The sequence below is a fragment of the Urocampus carinirostris genome, chromosome 3 (genome assembly GCF_059441175.1).
Source record: "Urocampus carinirostris isolate Australia breed hairy pipefish chromosome 3, RoL_Ucar_1.0, whole genome shotgun sequence".
NCBI lineage: Eukaryota > Metazoa > Chordata > Actinopteri > Syngnathiformes > Syngnathidae > Urocampus > Urocampus carinirostris.
Window position 1 is genome coordinate 13,409,676 of NC_142351.1, and position 19,108 is coordinate 13,428,783.

Below are 19,108 nucleotides of genomic sequence, written 5' to 3' on the forward strand. Positions count from 1 at the left end.
GATAGATAGATAGATAGATAGATAGGTCGATCGATAGATAGATAGATAGATAGATAGATAGATAGATAGATAGATAGATAGATAGATAGATAGATAGATAGATAGATAGATAGATAGATAGATAGATAGATAGATAGATAGATAGATAGATAGATAGATAGATAGATAGATGGATAGATAGATCAGCACTGGCTCAGGAGGTAGAGCTCTCGTCTTGGGATCGAGAGATCGCAGTTCGAATCCCGGCTCCTCCGTGTTACATGTCGAAGTGTCCTTGGGTAACACACTGAACCCCTAATACCCCCAATATGCAGGTTAGCGCCTTACATGGCTGCATGGCCACTATTGGGAAATGTGAAGCACACTATAAAGCGCTTTGGGAAGTCTTGACTTGAAAAGCGCTATATAAATGCAGATGATTTCATTTCATTTCATAGATTGATAGATGGATGGATGGATGGATGGATGGATGGATGGACGGACGGACGGACGGACGGACGGACGGACGGACGGACGGATAGATAGATAGATAGATAGATAGATAGATAGATAGATAGATAGATAGATAGATAGATAGATAGATAGATAGATAGATAGATAGATAGATAGATAGATAGATAGATAGATAGATAGATAGATAGATAGATAGATAGATAGATAGATAGATAGATAGATAGATAGATAGATAGATAGATAGATAGATAGATAGATAGATAGATAGATAGATAGGTCGATCGATAGATAGTATATAATCAAAGTACTTGTGCTCTCTTTCCAGGCTGGTTCGGCAGACACAGTTAATTAAAGTCAAGTTATGTTTATTTGTGACGCCCTTAACCACAAGGAGACTCAAAGGGCTACACAGACCACATACTATTGCAAACTACAAACTATTATGACATAATCCCAAGATTTAAAACCTACATGAGGGCAAGGCAAAACCTAAGCATGAGGAAATTGAAGAAACCTTGAGAAAGCACCGCAAATGAAGTCATCCCCATTCCAGGATGACAAGGCTGCAATGGATGTTCCATTAACAAACAAGACAATTCAAAATAAAATATAAAATAATTACAGTATGATATATAGATATCACCGCAACGTGTAATGCAACTAAATAATGATTGTTTTAAAGCACAAGAAAGAATACAAACTATGGCAACTGAAAGTGACTAAACTGCACCATTTTTCTTCTTGTCGTTGAGTTTTTGGGGGGGTTCTTAGCGCTACAAGATGGCAAACCGTCATGTCAGCTTCCTCTAGGTGAGCCTCATGTTATGTTAAAGTCCTAGTGTAAAATTTAACCACTAGATGGCACTGTTGTCTAATGCGAACAAAAAACAATGCCATAGCAAGTCGATAGACGCCAGACAAACATGGCAGACTACTTAATATGGATTTCACTTTGTAAAAGGAATACAAATTTATCAACTTATGATTATTTTTTTTATAACGTTGGTATGATAATTCATTGATTTTTGCCTAGTATTCAAATCAATGCTTTTTCTGACTGAATAAACGTTTTCCTGCACCACTAGGAGGCAGTAAATTTTACACACTGTCCCTTTAAAAAGATACTAATTTCTCGACCCACGAGTATTTTAAAAAAATGCACCTCTGTATGATACTACCAACAGGGGGTCAAGAGCTTCCAGGCCTTTATCGGCAGGAAGTTTGCTCCTTTGCCGCCCTTGGATGAAGATGCCGAAACCCTGACCACCATGGTCCAAAAGACAATGACTGAAGAAGCATAAGCAATTATAGGAAAACATCAGAAGATAAAGCCGTGGGTTACAAACAAAATTCTCCAACAGTCCAACATGAGGCGGGAACTAAAGAAGAAAAGAAACAACCCTGAAGGAGCAGCCAAGTATAGAGCAGCTAACAATAAAATTAGCAAAATCTTGAGAGAAGCAAAGGAGAAATGGATCGAAGACCAACACTCGTAGTTAGAAGAGTGCCTCAAAAGAACAATTCAAAGAAAGCCTCCCATATTGTAAAATACCTAACACAAAGAATACGGGCGAAAGTCAGCAGCATTCAAGATGAGGCCGGGAGTAAGCTAACTGAAGAAAAAGAGATCCTGAATAGATGAACATAATACTGCTTTATACTCTACAACCACCTGACATAGGGAGACCCAAAGGTCCTAAAGAATTCCGGGCCAGGGAGAGGTGACATCTTTCCTATTCTCAGAGAAGAAATAGAGGCAGCAACTAATTCGCAGAAGAACGGAAAGTCTTCAGGAATAAACAGCATCCCATCAGAACTCATACGAAATGGTGGTGAGCAAACTAAAGACATCTTGATAAAGATTCATAGAACGAACCGCCAAACAGGAAAGTGGCCATCTGCATGGACAACATTGCTAATAATTATTCTACTAAAGAGGAGGAAACCTACTACTATGCTCCAACTACAGAACCATCAGTCTCATCAGCCATGCAAGTAAAGTTATGCTGAAGGCCCCATTGAACAGATTGAAACCATAGGCTGAATAATGTCCTAGCCAGGTTTCAGGGAGGAAAGGAGCACCACATCCCATGTGAGAAGTTTCAACACCAGAGAAACCTCTATAACGATTTCAACAAAGTGTTTGACGGAGTATGACAAGCTGCTTTAAGAGCCACCATGCAGAAGTACAACATGGGTCAGAAACTAGTTCAGACCATTGAACAAGTGTATGTCAATACCAACAGTCGGTGTGAGACAAGGCTGCATTCACTGTCTAACAGTATTCAGCATCTTCCTGGAGAGGATCATGTCCGAAGCTCTGGAGCAACATGAAAGTACAGTTAGTATTTAGGGACACAACATCACTAACCTCCGTTATGCTGATGATATTGCTGGATTGGCAGGAGACGAAAAGGAACTCAGAGATCTGGTCAATCACCTGGACAAAGCATCAAGCCAGTATGGGAGGGAAATCAGCACAGAAAAAAACATAAGTAATGACCAACAAGCCCAAAAATATCAACACAAATATCACTATCAACCACAAAGGGCTAGAACCCGTCACCAAATTTAAATATCTTGGAGCTGTCATATCAGAAGAGGGGTCAGAACCAGAAATCTTGGCCAGAATAGCTCAAACCACAGCCGCACCTGCCAGACTTAAACCCATCTGGAGGGACATGAACACAGCAGTGAAATCAAAGATCATACTCATGCAAGAGGTGGTTACTTCCATCTTCATCTACGCTTGAGACATGGTATCTGACAGCAAAACTGGAAAAGTAAATCCAGGCCTTGGAGATGCGATACTACAGGAAACTTCTGGGCATTAGCTACTTAGCCCATGTGACAAACAAAATAGAGCGCAACACCATCAGCGGGCACATTGGACCCTACGAAGAACTGTTGTCAACTGTGCGCAGATGAAAACTTCAGTGGTATGGTCACGTTACAAGATCACCAGGACGGACCAAGATAATTCCTCAGGGCACTGTCCAAGGGGCCAAGAGGAGAGGAAGATCGAAAAAGATCTGGGCCGACAACATTAAGGAATGGACTGGTCCCAACTTTGCCATGACCCAAAAACAAGCCAGGAACCATCAACAGTCAAGTCAAGTCATGTTTATTTGTATAGCCCTTAATCACAAAGAGTCTCAAAGGGCTGCACAGATCAAAGACTATTGCAAACTAGATTATTATGACACCATCCCCTGATCTAAAACCTACATGAGGGCAAATAATACACAGATATTGTCAACATAAAATAGAGGCTATTCATATGCTATAGAATAGAAGTGTGTTTTAAGTTTAGATTTAAACATTTCCACTGAGGTTGCAGATCGAATGTCAGGGGGAAGAGCCTACCACAGCACCGGGGCCTGAATAGAGAACACTCTCGAACCTGCGAATCTCTTCTTGGCTCTTGGGATCACAAGTAGACCAGCATTTTCAGAGCGAAGGCTCCGAACCGAAACATAGGGGGAAATTATGTCTGAAAGATATGTCAACAGTGGAGAAAGCTGTCCTGAGTTGCGTCTTCATTGGTCCCCTGACAAGGGATCCTTAAACCGTGATATAAGACTTCGCATATTTTTTCTTATCATTAAAATCAAAATTCCTTTTCAAATTCATACATTTTTTAACATTGAGGTGCTAACTAATACACACTGTCCCTTTAAAACCTAGCCCTTGCAGAATAGTTTGAAGCCCAGTCAGGTTCCGCGATTGTCCGTCAATTTTAACCAAACAGCATATAAACCACAGGTGTCAAACAGGCTGCCCACGGGCCAGATCAGGCCCGCTAAGGGATTGAATTCGGCCCGTGAGACAACACTCAGAGAAGCACACGAGAAAAACAAGCTGCAGGTTGAAATATGTCAACTTGATGTTGCCAAAGCCAGGTGCCTCTCACAAAGACACTGTACTTGTATTTATTTCTCTCTCTCTGTCTCTCTCTCTCTGTCTCTCTCTCTCTCTCTCTCTCTTCCACACCTTTTCTCCCACTCTCTGTCTCTGTCTCTTTCACTCTCTGTGTCTCTCTTTTTCTCTTCCTTTGTGGCTTTTTGTCTCTTTCTCTCTGTGTGTCTTTTTAAAGGTTAGGGTTACCTACCCTTCGCGCTTTCTTTTCTCTTTTCTCTCCTTCTGTCTTTCTATTTCTCTTTGGATTTCTTTCTTCCTCACCCTTTCTTCTCCCCTCTCTCACGACTTCTCTTTATATCTCTTTTGTTTCTCCCTCTCTCTCTTTCTTTGTCCCGCCCTCTCTCTTCTTTTCCCTCCCTCTTTCTCTTAAGTCTTTATCCCTCTTTTTCTTTCTCTTTAATCTACTAGTCCGGCCCCCGACAGAATGTGTGTTCTATCGTGTGGCCCCCGAGTTAAAATTAGTTTGACACCCCTGATATCAACTACATGATTTGGTCAGATTTCAAGTTCATCACCATTTCCTATGGAAACGTATTTATGCAGTGTCAACATCCGTCCTCAAGAGGACGTTGTCAAATTTACGCCGGGTTGAAAAATAGTTTCGTAGTTTGGTCCCGATGAGGACCCGTACACTTCAAAGGCGCGATTCAAGCTTTCAAACATTCTCGAAACTTTTCAGCGTTTTTCATCAACATTACAGTAAATTACATTTTATTTGACATTGGTTAATATAAATGTGGTTTAAAACTAAAGGAATGCATTGTTTCGAGGACTTTGTTGATTGATTTTTCGTGGACAGCCTGCCTGCTAAAAGTGTTAGCCACACAGCACTGTGTTAGCATCGTCTCCTCTATAGCATTCAACGAACGATTGTTTTTGTTTTATTTGTGTGGCCGTTTAGTTTCCATTGCCTCCAGAAGATGTGCTCTTTGGCGCTGTTCCCCCCTCCACTTTCTCCCGGACACACCACTCTGTGCGAGTCCAACAACGAGCTCCTGACTGGAAGCAACGCGGAGGACCGGCTACAAAAGGTCTCGTCGAGGGTAAAACCAACCCAAACTTGTATGATCTAAAATCTCATCTCATCTCATTAGCCGTACTGCTTATCCTCAGTAGGGTCGCGGGGGGGCTGGAGCCCATCCCAGCCATCTTCGGGCAGTGGGCAGGGGACACCCTGAACTGGTTGCCAGCCAGTCGCAGGGCACACGGGGACAGACAACTCATTGGCGCATTCACACCTAGGGACAATTTGGACCGGCCAATTCACCTGAAATGCATGTTTTTGGAATGTGGGAGGAAACCAGAGTGCCCGGAGGAAACCCACGCATAAATGACCATAAACGTAGTGTTTGGCAGTGAACACATTGTCACCTACTTAAAATAATGGCCTAATTTAGCAAAAGCTTTAAACGTCTTATTATGTTTGCCATGCTACACATATGACCTCTTGTTTAAGTCAAGTCATGTTTATTTGTATAGCCCTTAATCACAAAGAGTCTCAAAGGGCTGCACAGACCACAGATTATTTCCAACCACAGACTATAATGACACCAACTCCTGATCTAAAACCTACATGAGGGCAAATAATACACAGATATTGTCAGCATAAAATATAGGTTATTAATATGCTATAGAATAGAAGTGTGTTTTAAGTTTAGATTTAAACATTTGTATCGCAAAACGTGGTCATAGCAGCCATTACAACAGACATCACTTTTCATTAAATACTATCTATTTACCTTGGTCATATCCCTCAGGAGGGGTGACCGACAGCAAGACAAACACAAACAATAACAAAGAAAATAAAAGGGGGGGAAAAAATAGCAAAAAACACACACAACATTTTTTGGACTATGGCCAACCTAATTGCCCAAACACCCAAACAAGTTAGGCACCTAAGTTGGTCATGCTTTCGTCCCTCCAGATGAAATGGGACACCAGAAAGCGGCCATGTCACTCGGGTCAGGGTGACACAACACACTCTTTTCTTCAACAGCAGGGCCCGGCAGCTTTCACTGGTTTACCCCTGCCGCATCATACGGGTGCCCAGCCCATCCTTAAGAACGCGTCAAAACATCCCACTATCCTTTCACAACACCTCTCCACTCCTTTCTATCACCAACAAGAGCTCTAGCTTCCATTATATTTAGACCTCTTTCCTGCAGTGCACTCATAACACCATCCATCCACGTCAATCGCAGCCTTCCTCTTGGTCTCCTTCCATTGACTTCTGCTCTGTAGATCCTCTTCAACATTCGCTCCTCATCCATCCTCTCCATGTGTCCAAACCAACCGAGTACTCTCTTATTAACACCCTTGCTCAGTTCCACGACGACTCCAGTTCTGTCTCTCACAATTTCATTTCTCAATCTATCCAATCTTGTCACTCCTAACATAGTCCTCGAACACTTCATCTCAAAAACATTCAATTTCCTTCTTAAATCTGCGTTCAGGCTCCAAGTCTCTGCACCATACAACACAGTCGGCACAATCACACTCTCATACAGTCCCCTCTTAACATCCATACTCATACTCTTGTTGTTCATCACTCTCCTCATAGCACCCAAAACCTTGCTTCCTTGATTCCCAAATACAATTTGCACTAATGATGTATTTTTGTTTTGCAGATTAACATTTTTTATACCTCGCTCTTAAGTTAACGTAATTAGTTTACATTTTTTTTCATCTAGTTTATCTATTTCATTTTTCAGCACTATATGATTTAGCAATCAAAAATGTTTATATTTTGAGGATTTGCATTTTATTTTTGAATTTCAAGTGCCCTTAATCTTTTCTGTTACATTTAATGAAGCTACTCTTTGTTGTTTGTTGCTCCATATATCCTTATATGGTGATAAGGATAGTCTTTTGCAAAGGGGACTCACCACCTGTGAAGCCCCTTCTCAAGGTTTCTTATTGTCCTCATACTAAGGTTTTGAGTTTTTCCTTGCCTGCATGTTAGTAAAAGATCTGGGGGTGGTGTCATTGTAACCTGTGCAGTCCTTTGAGACTTTTTGTGATTAAGGGCTTTACAAATATATATGACGTGACTTGGCTACTTAAAACAATTGATAAATTATACTGTTTTCAATTGTACGGTGGGGATTGAAGAGGGTGGTTGGCTCAGGAGGGGCGTGACAGGTTTTCCTCCTCCTAGGAGGGGGCATGACAAAATATTTCAGAAGCACTAGTTGAGATAACCAAACAAATAGATCATATTTGTTGGGAAATCTTTGTTTTCAGAACCAATGAAGTCAATTTATATAAGAAAAGTAGCTCATCTGCTCTTTTACCTAAATAGCACAGCACTTTAGTTCTGAATCCCTTGCGATAAATCTAACTTCCCATCATTCATTCAAGTAAACGACTGAATACACATTATTGATCTGCAAGTGAGTGTTTCATCTCATGGTTCATATTGTTCTTTACAGGAGTCAAGTCCTCCGAGCTTGTACTTTGCCAGAGACTCCCTCAAGCTGCACAGTCGCACCGAGAGCAGCAGCAAGGCAGCCTTTTTGGACCATTCCGAAACACTCTGGATGAGGAGTGCAGCAGCATGGTATGCACGTTTCCTAATAAATTGCGGCAATATAAAGCATGTCATGGTGAAAACAAACATTTTAGTCACAGAAGGGCTGGTTAAAACAAGTACAGACACTCCCCTACATACGACCATTCAACTGACGTAAATCGGTAGATGCGAACGTTTTTTTGGGGATGTTAAAAAAATATACATTGCTGTAAGTTAGATTTTGTACTGTGCGCATCTTTTTCCGAGTACAGGACAGTACTGTAGTGCTTCTTTCCACCGCTAAAGGCGTGTGGCGCTGTGAGGGGTCACCCAGAATCCACCCAGAATTCAATATGGTTAGTTTAAAGAAGAGGGGAGCCGTTTCATTTGAAATGAAAGTGGAATAAGAAAGCTCGATGCGGTTGAGAAAATGGTTGGTCGCTTTTCCTGGCCACTTTTTACCACAGAGGAGGACCACTTGAAGCGCACCTTCCAGAAGTAAGTTAAACTAAACTTTATCTTTATAGAGCATAGTACAAAACAATAGAGGTCACTTATACAAGCCGTAACCATACTTATATAAACCTTAAACATACAAAATATAGCACTGAAGCAACTTACGAACAAATTCAACTTCAAACGATCGTGCGGAATCATGTTCGTAAGTAGGGCAGCGTCTGTACGTGTGTTTTGGGGAAATAGCGACTTTAGACAGCAATAGGACAACTGTTTTTGACACATAGTGGTACAGGCAGCAAAATCTTTCAAAAGTATCCTCTATAAAAAGCCCACCATTTCATATTCAATACAATCCTTTTACATACTAACCTTACACTGATTTTATAGAGAAGAACTTAATTCCAATACATATTTTACAACTTGGTCAATTTCAAGCAGTTATTTGTTTCATGTTGGTCATTATATACTAACTAATATGAGATTAAAATGAAAGATGATACTTATTTCAATGGGTGTCACATAGAAGATATTTTTTCTTGAGTATGTGATTCTTGCAGTTTTCGTTTGAAATGACATCAATATTTTTCAGGCGGGATGGCAGTTTCAGAGGGCTACTAAATGAAATCTGCAACTCCCATGAAGAGGGTATGTAAGTCCTTGAAAGTGAGTGGAATTATTTGTGAAGTGATTGGTTGTAAGTCTGTTTTCTCTAGTACCCAGGTGGCTGTGTGTGAGTTCTGGGTGTATCCTGGCATTGCTACAGAAAATCTCATCTTTTCGCAGCTCCTTGTTTCCCCATTACGCAGTAAGATTTGCCTGAATATCCATTCATTATTGTGAGTGAGCCAATGTCAAGAGATGTTTTTCCATGATGATGAAGTTTACTTTTATTTTTCATGTGGTCGGTAGTTGAGAAGCGAGGACATGATTGCTGAGTTTTCACAAGCATTGAACTGGTGGGTGAATCGGCCTCCTCCTCAAAAATGTGAAAATTTGTGTTTTACTTTTCGCTTGTGCTGGGCTGGACTGTCATACCCGCGGGTCAGCTTGGATTTCTTTAGGCCCGATCTAGGCTCTAATCCAGGGGTCAGGAACCTTTTTGACCCAATGAGCCATAAAAGCAAAAAATTTGTTAAAAAGAAATTGAGAGAGCCACATCATATATTTTCAGACAAAATTGCAAAAACTGCCAAACACGCTCTCTAGACAAAAGCTAATTCTTCAGCACATTTTATTTCTTTGTGTCATTTTATGATTTAATCAAATGTATGAAATTATAATAATGCCAAATCCTGTGTCCCAAATCAATGTAAATATGTCATTTACAATTTGTCTTCCACCTTCAGTTAAGATTGTTTAGGCTATTTTTTTCCATGAAATTTGTCCTTAATAACGGTTTCAAAATAATGTGTATGCAAAGTTCTTTTGTAAAAATGTCACAAATTACTGCAAACGATAAGCATATTGTCATATTCACTTTCAGTGTAGACTGCACTGAGCGAGAGAGAGAAGGAAGTGCCTTGCGCTGTGTGCAGGGATCCGCCCATCTGTACTGCTCACCCAATCAAAGTCGTTTGCCAGCGTTTTTATTTATCAGTGTAAATGGTTTCTTATCAAACTTCTGCATTAAGTTACTTCGGCTTTACATGGACCAAAATCGGGATGAAATCACTTGACTTTGGAACGCCACAGAGAGATGTGCAATAGTTACACTTTATTTCTGAGCCATACGTACTCATGAAAAGAGCCATATGTGGCTCCCGAGCCACATGTTCCCTACCCCTGCTCTAATCCTTATTTAATGTATTTTTGATTGATTTACCAATTGTATCCTGCTCATACGGGGGTCACATAGTTTGTATACTGTATTTTATTTAATCCTTTTTTGCTGTATTTATTGTATGTATTGCATATCACTTGGTTAATCTTGCTGCACAACTATTGGGGATGGGATGCCCATAAATATGTCATAAATCTTAATATTCATTTATTCTTCAGCTCTCAACTAACTGGCCATCGAGTTAGTTAACTACAAAATACGTTTTCAAAATGTTTATTCTAATCAAGTCACAACATTTTGTGTTCTGTTTGCCTTTTAGGTCAGACTGCGTGGTGCGAGCCTTTGCATGGCATCCTCATACCGATAAATTTGCTATAGCCCTGTTGGATGATTCAATTAAGATCTACAATCCCAAAAGGTGAGAAATACCCCATGCTTTTCTGTTTCTTAGAGAGACCATGATGGTTTTGCTCAAGGAAAGTTCCGCCTTGTTTTCTCTTGGACTAGTTCCACAACACCAACCCTAAAGCATCGTCTTCAGAGGAGTGTCGCCGCAGTGCAATGGAAACCGCTGTGTGCATCTGGACTTGCTGTGGCTTGTCAAAACTGCATCCTGGTCTGGCATGTAGATCCTTGCTCACTGTCCACAAGGTATTTGAATAGACATTAAATGACAAGCAGGCTCGGGGAGTAACGGAATACATGTAACAGGATCCTTGAAAACTCTAAAAGGCATTGAATCTCTTATTCTATAAATAAGGCTTTACTTGGTAATAAACTGTCTTAAGTGTTTTCAGAATTTTCAGAAGTCTTAAAATGTGAACACTTTCATAAGATTCATATTTGTTTGAAATAAAATGATTTAGTAACCCTTATCAATTGACTGTTTTGATAATTCCCTGATTTTTTTGTGACATTATAGTGTGACTACAATAACCTAACTATCAAAACGGTGATGTGATTTCAATTGAGCCTTTCGGGGCAGATGCATAACTTAGCTCTACTGTATACACATAGTAACTTCGGGCAGAGGCGTTTACGTCAGGCCATGGAAAAGTATAAATTTAATGAGAAGTGGCTGTCCGACGAACATTTTTCGCCATGGGTAAAAGCTGTGCCAGGTAATGTGTACAAGGCACAATGTATTGTGTGCAAGAAATATTTGAGTTTTTTTTTAATTTTGTTTGATTAAATTGTGTGTGTGTGTTCGTTTTTTAAGATGCCTTAAGCCAGGGGTCGGGAACCTTTTTGACTCAAAGAGCCATAAAAGCAAAAAATATTAATTTTATTTTGGGAAAGAGCCACACCATATATTATGAGACAAATTTACAAAATTGCTAAACCCGCACCCCAGAAAAAAGCTCAGTCTTCAGCACAATTATTTTTGATGATTTGATAAAAAATATGAAAAGAGAATAATGCCAGAACCCCTGTCCCAAAATCAACAAACATACCACTTTAAACTTGTCTCTTTCTTGCAATTACTCAAGATCGGTTAAACTCCTTTTGACCCTTTTTTTTTTAATACATATTGTTTTCAAAACCAGTTGCAAGCAGTTATTGTGTAAAAACGTCACAACATTCTGCAAATAGGGAGCCTGATGAGCTCACTTTTGGCGCAGATGGCGTAGGGCGAGAGATGGGAGGGAGTGCTTGCGCTTTTTGCATGGCTCCACCCATCCCTCCCACTCACCCAATCAAAAGACTAAGTTCTCTTCCGGTGTTTTGGCGTATTTACAGTGTGTTCTGTGGATTCATCATAAGGTATCTGAACACTGAACACAGATTATATAGTGAACTTTTATATAAAGGATTCTTTAGCGTTGTACAGCCAAAACGAGTTTTTTCCCCCCTTTCTTGTGTGACACCTTGACTGTAAATTGTAGTGAAAAACGTGCCCTATATATACTGCGAAGTAACGTCGGCTACCTAGCTTTGGATTGGATTTGCGTGTACCTGAATAGGATGAATAACTCAAGTTTCGAACAAGATAGAGATATTTTGCATGCAATCAAATTTGTCTCTGAGCCATAGATATTCATAGAAAGAACCATATATGACTCGCGAGCCATAGGTTCCCGACCCCTGCCTTAAGCTGTAGGAACCCTGATGTAACGGCGTTGCGTAATTAGGATTTCTTTAAAAATGTAATTGTATTCTGTTCGTTACAGAAAAAATGACGTGATCAAATTACAGGTACATTTATTAAACATGAGAATTAGTTTGCTGGATTACAATTGTATTTTAAAGCATATTTATGTTGCACGGTTAAAGGGACAATGATGAAATTCGGTGTGTGTTGTTTTTCATTTTTCTTTCTTAACTTTTTCTTTTTTTTTACTCGTTTGCATTAGCTTTGGTTATTTTCAGCATGTTTGTTCGCTCCTCTTTCCTTCCGGTCTCATTCATTCCACTCACTAACGGGTGCACTCACTCTTAGGACCCTGCAGCTGCCCCAGGTGCCAGAGTCCAAAACATGAGTATGACCAAAAATTGTTTTACTAACAGAAAAGTGCCATATAAATTGAGTGCAACTAAGTAGACAACAACAAACAAGTAGGAAATAATATAAAATGAAAGATAGTTTAATTTAATGCCCTCTTCCACTGCATCTTTTCAAGCCTCCATTAATTCACTTTATGACCTCATTCACATGTCTCACATTTACATATCTACAGGGATCAGAATTTTCCGCGGATCCGCGGATTTCCGCTGTTTTTGAACCCCAAAGGCATTCCGACTTTTTCACTTTTTCTCTTGCGTAGCAAACAAATTCAAAATCCGACTGTCTCACTCTTTCCTTTATTGCTCTGGCGCACCCTGGCGGCCGTTAGAAAAATTGGCCGCATTGTTGCTCAAGCTGCAGGGACTGAACTGCATTTGAACTTATCTTGCAGTATTTACAAAAAAATCAGTTATGTGGGTAAATTATTTTAATCTTCTAAAAATGTTACTTAAATGATAAATATAAGCATGGTTTTGGACAAGTAAATTGCCTAAAACCCAGGAGCGTGGGGGGGTGGGCTGGTGTCTGGGGGGGTCGGGGGGGGGCTCCGCCCTGCTTTATTCCTGGACCCTGGCTATTTCAGCTGAAAATGAAAATCTCCATTCTGATCCCTGTATCTATATGATAGACTTAAATGTGTCCATTATAATTGTAATCACTGACATTAGAGAGACGGAGATGGATGACAAGACGTCTGAAATATTTGGGGAAATTTAGAAAGCGACGGTATGGCAAGTTGTTTACCTTGCAATACACATGCCATCTGAAATGATTTGACTTTTACCAACTGGAGCAATGCTTAATATAAGAAAAAGTCCTTCACGTTTCTTTTTTGTGTTTCAAACAGGCCTTCATCTGGATGCGCACAGGTTTTGTCCCATCCTGGCCACTCACCAGTCACTTCCATCGCTTGGTCACCAAACGGTACTCTCCTCGTGTCGGCCTCACCAATGGACACAGCGATGATGGTTAAAAGCTTCACATTTGTTGAAAGTTTAAAATAGTGGGTGTGTTACCTCTTTGGCTTCTTCCAGGTCTGGGATGTAGCAGCAGAGAACCGTGTGCCCCTGCAGCGCGTCGGAGGAGGCGGCGTCAGCTTTCTGTCCTGGTCCACAGATGGGAGCCGTCTTCTTGCAGCAACGCCATCTGCAGTCTTCAGGTTCGAAATTCAAATGAGTCTCCTGTGCCATGTAAGATTGTGTGCCAGAGTGGCACATCTCAGTTTTGTAGGATACAGTTATTATTTTCAAATATCTGCACTTCTTTCAGGAATTGGCTATGCCTTTCTGTGAATGTGGAAAATCAGTGATTAAAAGTTGAAATTACACACATCACATTTATTCGTGAAATTGAAAGTGAGGTACCGGAACAAAAATCTGACAAAACTATCTCGTTGCCAGCAAAATTCAAATCAGAGCAGACTGAGGACACACAACCAGAATTTGATATTTGCAACTGTATATTTTTGTAATGTATTTATTTGTATTTATTTTAGACACTTATTCTGATATCACGGGTGAACGAAAAATGAGGGACGGAACAAACGCGGGGTGCCGAGTTTAAGTGGGGACCGCTCAAGGTGAGGTTAAAAAGGGTAAAAAGTTGGTTAAAGAAAAAGGAGTTGCGTGAATAAATGTGTTCATCTGATATATTTTTCCCACCCTTACCTTTGGAAATATACACTTTTTTCCTTGGATTGCTTTCAACGGGACCTGGACTCTGCAGGTCTGCATCAAATCTTAAGTACCGGTATCATTTTCCGTTCATTTTTGCCCGCTGAGATTTTTGGACTGTGGACTTTAATGAAGGACATTTAGTTTCAATCGCGGGACTTCAAGTCGGGTTTGGGTTAATTTTGTGTTTGTGTTACATGTTTAAATGTGGGCGCATGCGGCTTATATACAGGTGCGGCTTGTGTATGTACAAAATCGGTTTTCCTCTTAAAATGTGGTGGGTGCGGCTTATCATCAGGTGCGCTCTATATTCCGGAATTTACGGTACATGTATTTTGTATATAAAATTAGGTTTGTGTTTTACATGTGGTAAGTCAGTTTAAAGGTTTAAAATTAAACATTAATTTATGTTGGTTTCCTTTTTTATGGACAAAATAATTGCATTTAAAATGATGCAAATGTGTATTTTTTTTAGAACGCTCATTACATTTATCTTGGTTGTTGTTTAGGGTGTGGGAGACCAGGATGTGGACACCTGAGCGTTGGCCATGTGCAAAAGGCCGTTGTCAGGTAACTATTTATTACTTGCAATTGTTTTTCAAGATTATTTCGTTTGTGAGTTTGTCACACCAAAAATAACTGTTTTTCGGTTTAGTCCGGCTGCTGGAGTCCAGATGGGACTAGACTTCTCTTTACTGTAAAGGGGGAAACTGTTATCTACTCTCTCACCTTTACCAACACATCAGGTTAAACAGAAAATCTTCGTGTTTGCCACTACAGCGGAACCTCGGTTCTCGACCATAATCCGTTCCAGAACCCTGTTCGAGAACCGATTTGTTCAATCACCGAAATCAATTTTCCTATTAAAAATAATGTAAATCGTTTTAATCTGTTCCAACACCCTGAATGTTTACCATGAATGTTTAACGTAAACATGGAGCTAACCCAGGCTAATCGTACGTTCGCGTTATCGTAATCTTCCGTACGAAAGATGACGCTAACATGAACGTGTAAAAATTAAATAATCAGGTCGTTTACAAGTCATTTAGCACCCGGGTCTCTACAAGTGGCTAGTGCTTCATTGGAAAGGGGGCTCCGTTCCAACACCCTGAATTTTGGGCTCAGCTCCAACACCCTAAATGTTTACCTGAATGTTTAACGTAAACATGAAGCTAACCCAGGCTAATCGTACGTTCGCGTTATCGTAATCTTCCGTACGAAAGATTACGCTAACATGAACATGTAAAAAAAAAAAAAGGATAAAGAAAATAATTATGAATAGGATTTCTTACCTTTTTGGTGGTCAGCAGAAGGCGCAGGCAAGATCAGACACCCGCACACCTATTTCAAATTTGGCTATTATGTCTTTCTTAAAGGCAATAGTTGTACGAACAACTTTTCTTTTTTCACCTGTCCTGCTTGCACCGACCTTCTTCGGAGGCATAGTTAGGGGCTAAAACACTCCGTTCACCGATATAAAAAGCGAAAGCAAAAAGAGGCACGTGCGCACGTGATAACAGTTGGTCACGAGGGGTGGGGGCGATCTACACCCGTACGCCGCTCAGCATCGCACCCTAGCTTACGCACTCACGCATGACCGGCGTTCGAACTCCGATGTTTTGACCGAACAGCGAAGCAAGAATTTCTCAATTTTTGGTCGGACTCCGATTTGTTCGAACTGAGAGGCGTTCGAAAACCGAGGTTCCACTGTATTTATCAAATGGGATATTAATACTGGACAAGAATCATTGTCAAGTTCTGCATTATGACCCACACACATTTGCAATTTTGTTCAAGGTTGAATTCATGATGACATGTTTGGCATCCTCACAGGCAAATCAATCGAATCGGAATCAGCATCAGTGGTTGCCGATCTATCACAGACGACTTTTAACACTTCCGAGGGAGACTTCATGTAAGAGCTGTCATCTAAAAAGCTATCCCTAAACTATGATCGTGAGTGTAACATATACATCCTTGAAAAAAAATCTTGTGCAGTGTTGGTGGAGAGATTCAATCTCTTCAATGGGATCCGAGAGGAGAAAGACTTGCTGTGCTTCTCAAAGGTTGTATCATATTTCTTAGATTCTACCATTTGTAATTCTTTGCTGCTGTTATCGGTCGGATGAACAGACAATTCACTGTAACTGACATTTCTGATGGAATCAATTCACATAAGGTCAATATCAGAGGTAGGTATTAAGGGAGTACATTTACTTGAGTACGTTTTGGGACATTTTGTACTTCTAGGAGTATTTCTAAATCCGTATACTTGAGTAAATTTGTGAAGAAAAACGGTAGATCGCTACATTCGGCAACATTGAATTTGTTACTTCGTTACTTAATAAATCTCCTCCACAAAAGTACGCATCTATCTGTCTCCGCTAAGGCTCATTCATTTTGATGCAGAACTCCACCAGGCTCTGCCATGTTCAACTAATCAAACTTAGCAGATTTGACACGTTTCAACCTCAGCGGGGGAAATTTTGTTTACGGATTAAACAGATGAAAAATGTTGCTTAACAATACCTACTGTGAAAACACAAAAGAGGATAAGCACCCCTGGCCTCACACCAAAATCATGTTATCCTTAAAAATGTTACAAACACTAGTTACACTATGCAATGTCTCCTTTGTTTGAGTTCATAGGCTAGCTTGTTGTTCTGCTTGATAAGCATTGGGGCTTTAAATGTGCTGCTCGGTGCTACATGTGCTTAATTTATTTATTTGATTTATACTATTTTCATTTTTCGTTTATTAAAGAACTCAAATTCAGGTTGATTATTTTAAATGTATTTTTTGTTGATGGGACGGAATTTTATTATTTAATGATCTGATTTGTTATTTAAAAAAAAAAAAGAAAAAACGAGGTTGCTACAGTTACTTAGGTGCTTGAGTAATTTTCTCACCTAGTACTTTTTCACTTTCAAGTAAGTATTTGGATGACTACTTTTACTTCTACTTGAGTAATATTATTCTGAAGTAACAGTACTTGTACTTGAGGGAAGTATTGTGTTTTTACCCAATGACCATCTATAATGACCATCTATAATCGGGCGGCAATGGCTCAGGAGGTAGAGCGCTTGTCTTGGGATCAGGGATTGCAGCTCGAATCCCGGCTCCTCCGTGTTACATGTCGAAGTGTCCTTGGGTAAGACACTGAACCCCTAATGCCCCCAATAAGCAGGTTAGCGCCTTACACGGCCGCTATTTGCAGATGTGAAGCACATTGTAAAGTGCTTTGGGAAGTCTTGACGTGAAAAGCGCTATATAAATGCAGGTCATTTCATAAAACTTTGCTCAGCTGTCTTTATTTTAAAATTTGTGGAATGTTTTTAACTAACTTGCATTGTGCCACCATTGAGAGTCCATGATTACCTGCGTTTCAGGTGATGCACAAGCCGATAAACCTGCAGTAATTCCTGTATTTAGGACCAGAACCAAGCCCAATCTTGAGCTACTACCGTGGTAAGTGTTTGCATCTAAGGTAAACTTTCAGGCTTAGTTACGTTACGTTGTTGTCCTTTTTCGAGACGAAATGCTTTTAAATATTGTGATGGCCTTGTGTTTTCTCTAGTGGTTTCGTTCAAGGGGATCTTGGTGCAGAACCAAGACTTCTGCAGTTCCAACCAAAATATCCCCATGGGGCTTTGCTCACTGTGGTCAGTCCTACACTATTAAGAAAATCAATTTGTCTTTTTAGATTAAACTAATGCATCAAATCTTTCACTCTGTAGTGTTGGTCCACCGGAAGAATTACCCATGTGCCTTTCTACTTCCAAAGTGTCAACATCAGCGCGTCAAGGCTCAATGGCAGTCCAATGCTAACGTACCCTCACGAACGGACTGCTGACCCAACCAATCAGTCATTCATTGCTAACTTCATGTCATGATTACCTTTCAAAATCATTAAGGTCGATAAAAAATATTGAAGAAATGTATTGCTTACTGTCTGATTCATTGTAATTTGCCTATAAAACAAAACAGAATTAATTGATCCCTCTGACTCTATACTGAGTTCTTAAAGTTTCAAGATTTGTATGGCCACCGGCCTCCATTTGCCGGTACGTTTTTACCTCCAGGGTTCACGGGGTTCCTTGAAAGGCTTAAGAGGCATTGAATTAATTACTTGAAAAATAAGGCATTAAGGAATTTGCATTAAAATGTCTTAAATCCCATTTTTGAAAATCTTAAAATTGTTAACACAAAGATTTAGTAATATTTATCAAATGTCCACAACCAGGGAGTACAAAGCACGTGTTTTTATGATGCTACACTCAAAATTGGTCATGAAAATAGCAATGTTTTAAAAAAAGGTTTACACCAGACCAAAATGTCATTTTTCATACCTTATGATAAAAATGCTTCATGAATGTGACAGAAAAGATCTTTGGAATGAGTAATTATCTTCCAGTTAAGACTAAGGATCCATGTAGTACTTTAATAATCCTTTTTTTTGTTGTTTAATTTGTGGTGGTTTTTTTGGTACTCTTAAATTTGATTTCAAAAGCCATATATAGTCTTAAAAAGCCCCGAATTGAACTTGCCTTAAGCTGTTAGAACCGTGACCTCTCTTGGTCATGAAGTTGTGAAGTCCTGCTGAACTCATCAGTTGAAGTTCTCTTCCATGATAAAAATCTGTCCCGCCTTGTGCTTGAGAACGCAGCAAAGCGGTTCAATAGGTTTTAAAGGCTTGGACACGGCCGATGAGGGGTTAACACGTCCGCGGCACAGTTCTGAGGTCATGGGATTGAATCTTCCTGTGCAGAGTTTGCATGTTCTCCCCTTCCTTGTGTGGGCTTCCT

The 19,108-nt window shown here is 40.0% G+C and overlaps 1 protein-coding gene across 4 annotated transcripts; it reads left to right on the forward strand.

The window, feature by feature from the left end:
- The first annotated feature begins 4,926 nt into the window (after positions 1 to 4,926).
- On the forward strand, positions 4,927 to 18,244 carry aaas (aladin WD repeat nucleoporin). Of its 4 annotated transcripts, none has more exons than XM_088329788.1 (17): positions 4,927 to 5,073; positions 5,276 to 5,417; positions 7,806 to 7,933; positions 8,934 to 8,989; positions 9,058 to 9,149; positions 9,254 to 9,300; positions 10,444 to 10,542; positions 10,632 to 10,775; positions 13,478 to 13,598; positions 13,665 to 13,789; positions 14,813 to 14,873; positions 14,959 to 15,049; positions 16,137 to 16,218; positions 16,302 to 16,369; positions 17,693 to 17,771; positions 17,881 to 17,965; positions 18,041 to 18,244. In XM_088329788.1, the coding sequence occupies exons 2-17, from the start codon at positions 5,295 to 5,297 to the stop codon at positions 18,194 to 18,196; spliced, it is 1,557 nt and encodes a 518-aa protein (XP_088185914.1). In that variant the 5' UTR covers positions 4,927 to 5,073; positions 5,276 to 5,294; the 3' UTR covers positions 18,197 to 18,244. The 4 variants fall into 4 exon arrangements, with proteins under 4 accessions (XP_088185914.1, XP_088185916.1, XP_088185915.1 ...); XM_088329790.1 differs by having other exon boundaries at positions 5,276 to 5,405; XM_088329789.1 differs by having other exon boundaries at positions 4,961 to 5,189.
- The last annotated feature ends 864 nt before the right edge of the window (positions 18,245 to 19,108 follow it).

Bases quoted from the DNA above. Each gene is read 5' to 3' on its own strand.
- aaas (XM_088329788.1), top strand. From the start codon at position 5,295: ATGTGCTCTTTGGCGCTGTTCCCCCCTCCACTTTCTCCCGGACACACC. The intron at 10,776-13,477 runs GTATTTGAATAG...TGTTTCAAACAG, and splicing joins CCTTGCTCACTGTCCACAAG to GCCTTCATCTGGATGCGCAC. The intron at 13,790-14,812 runs GTTCGAAATTCA...GTTGTTGTTTAG, and splicing joins ACGCCATCTGCAGTCTTCAG to GGTGTGGGAGACCAGGATGT.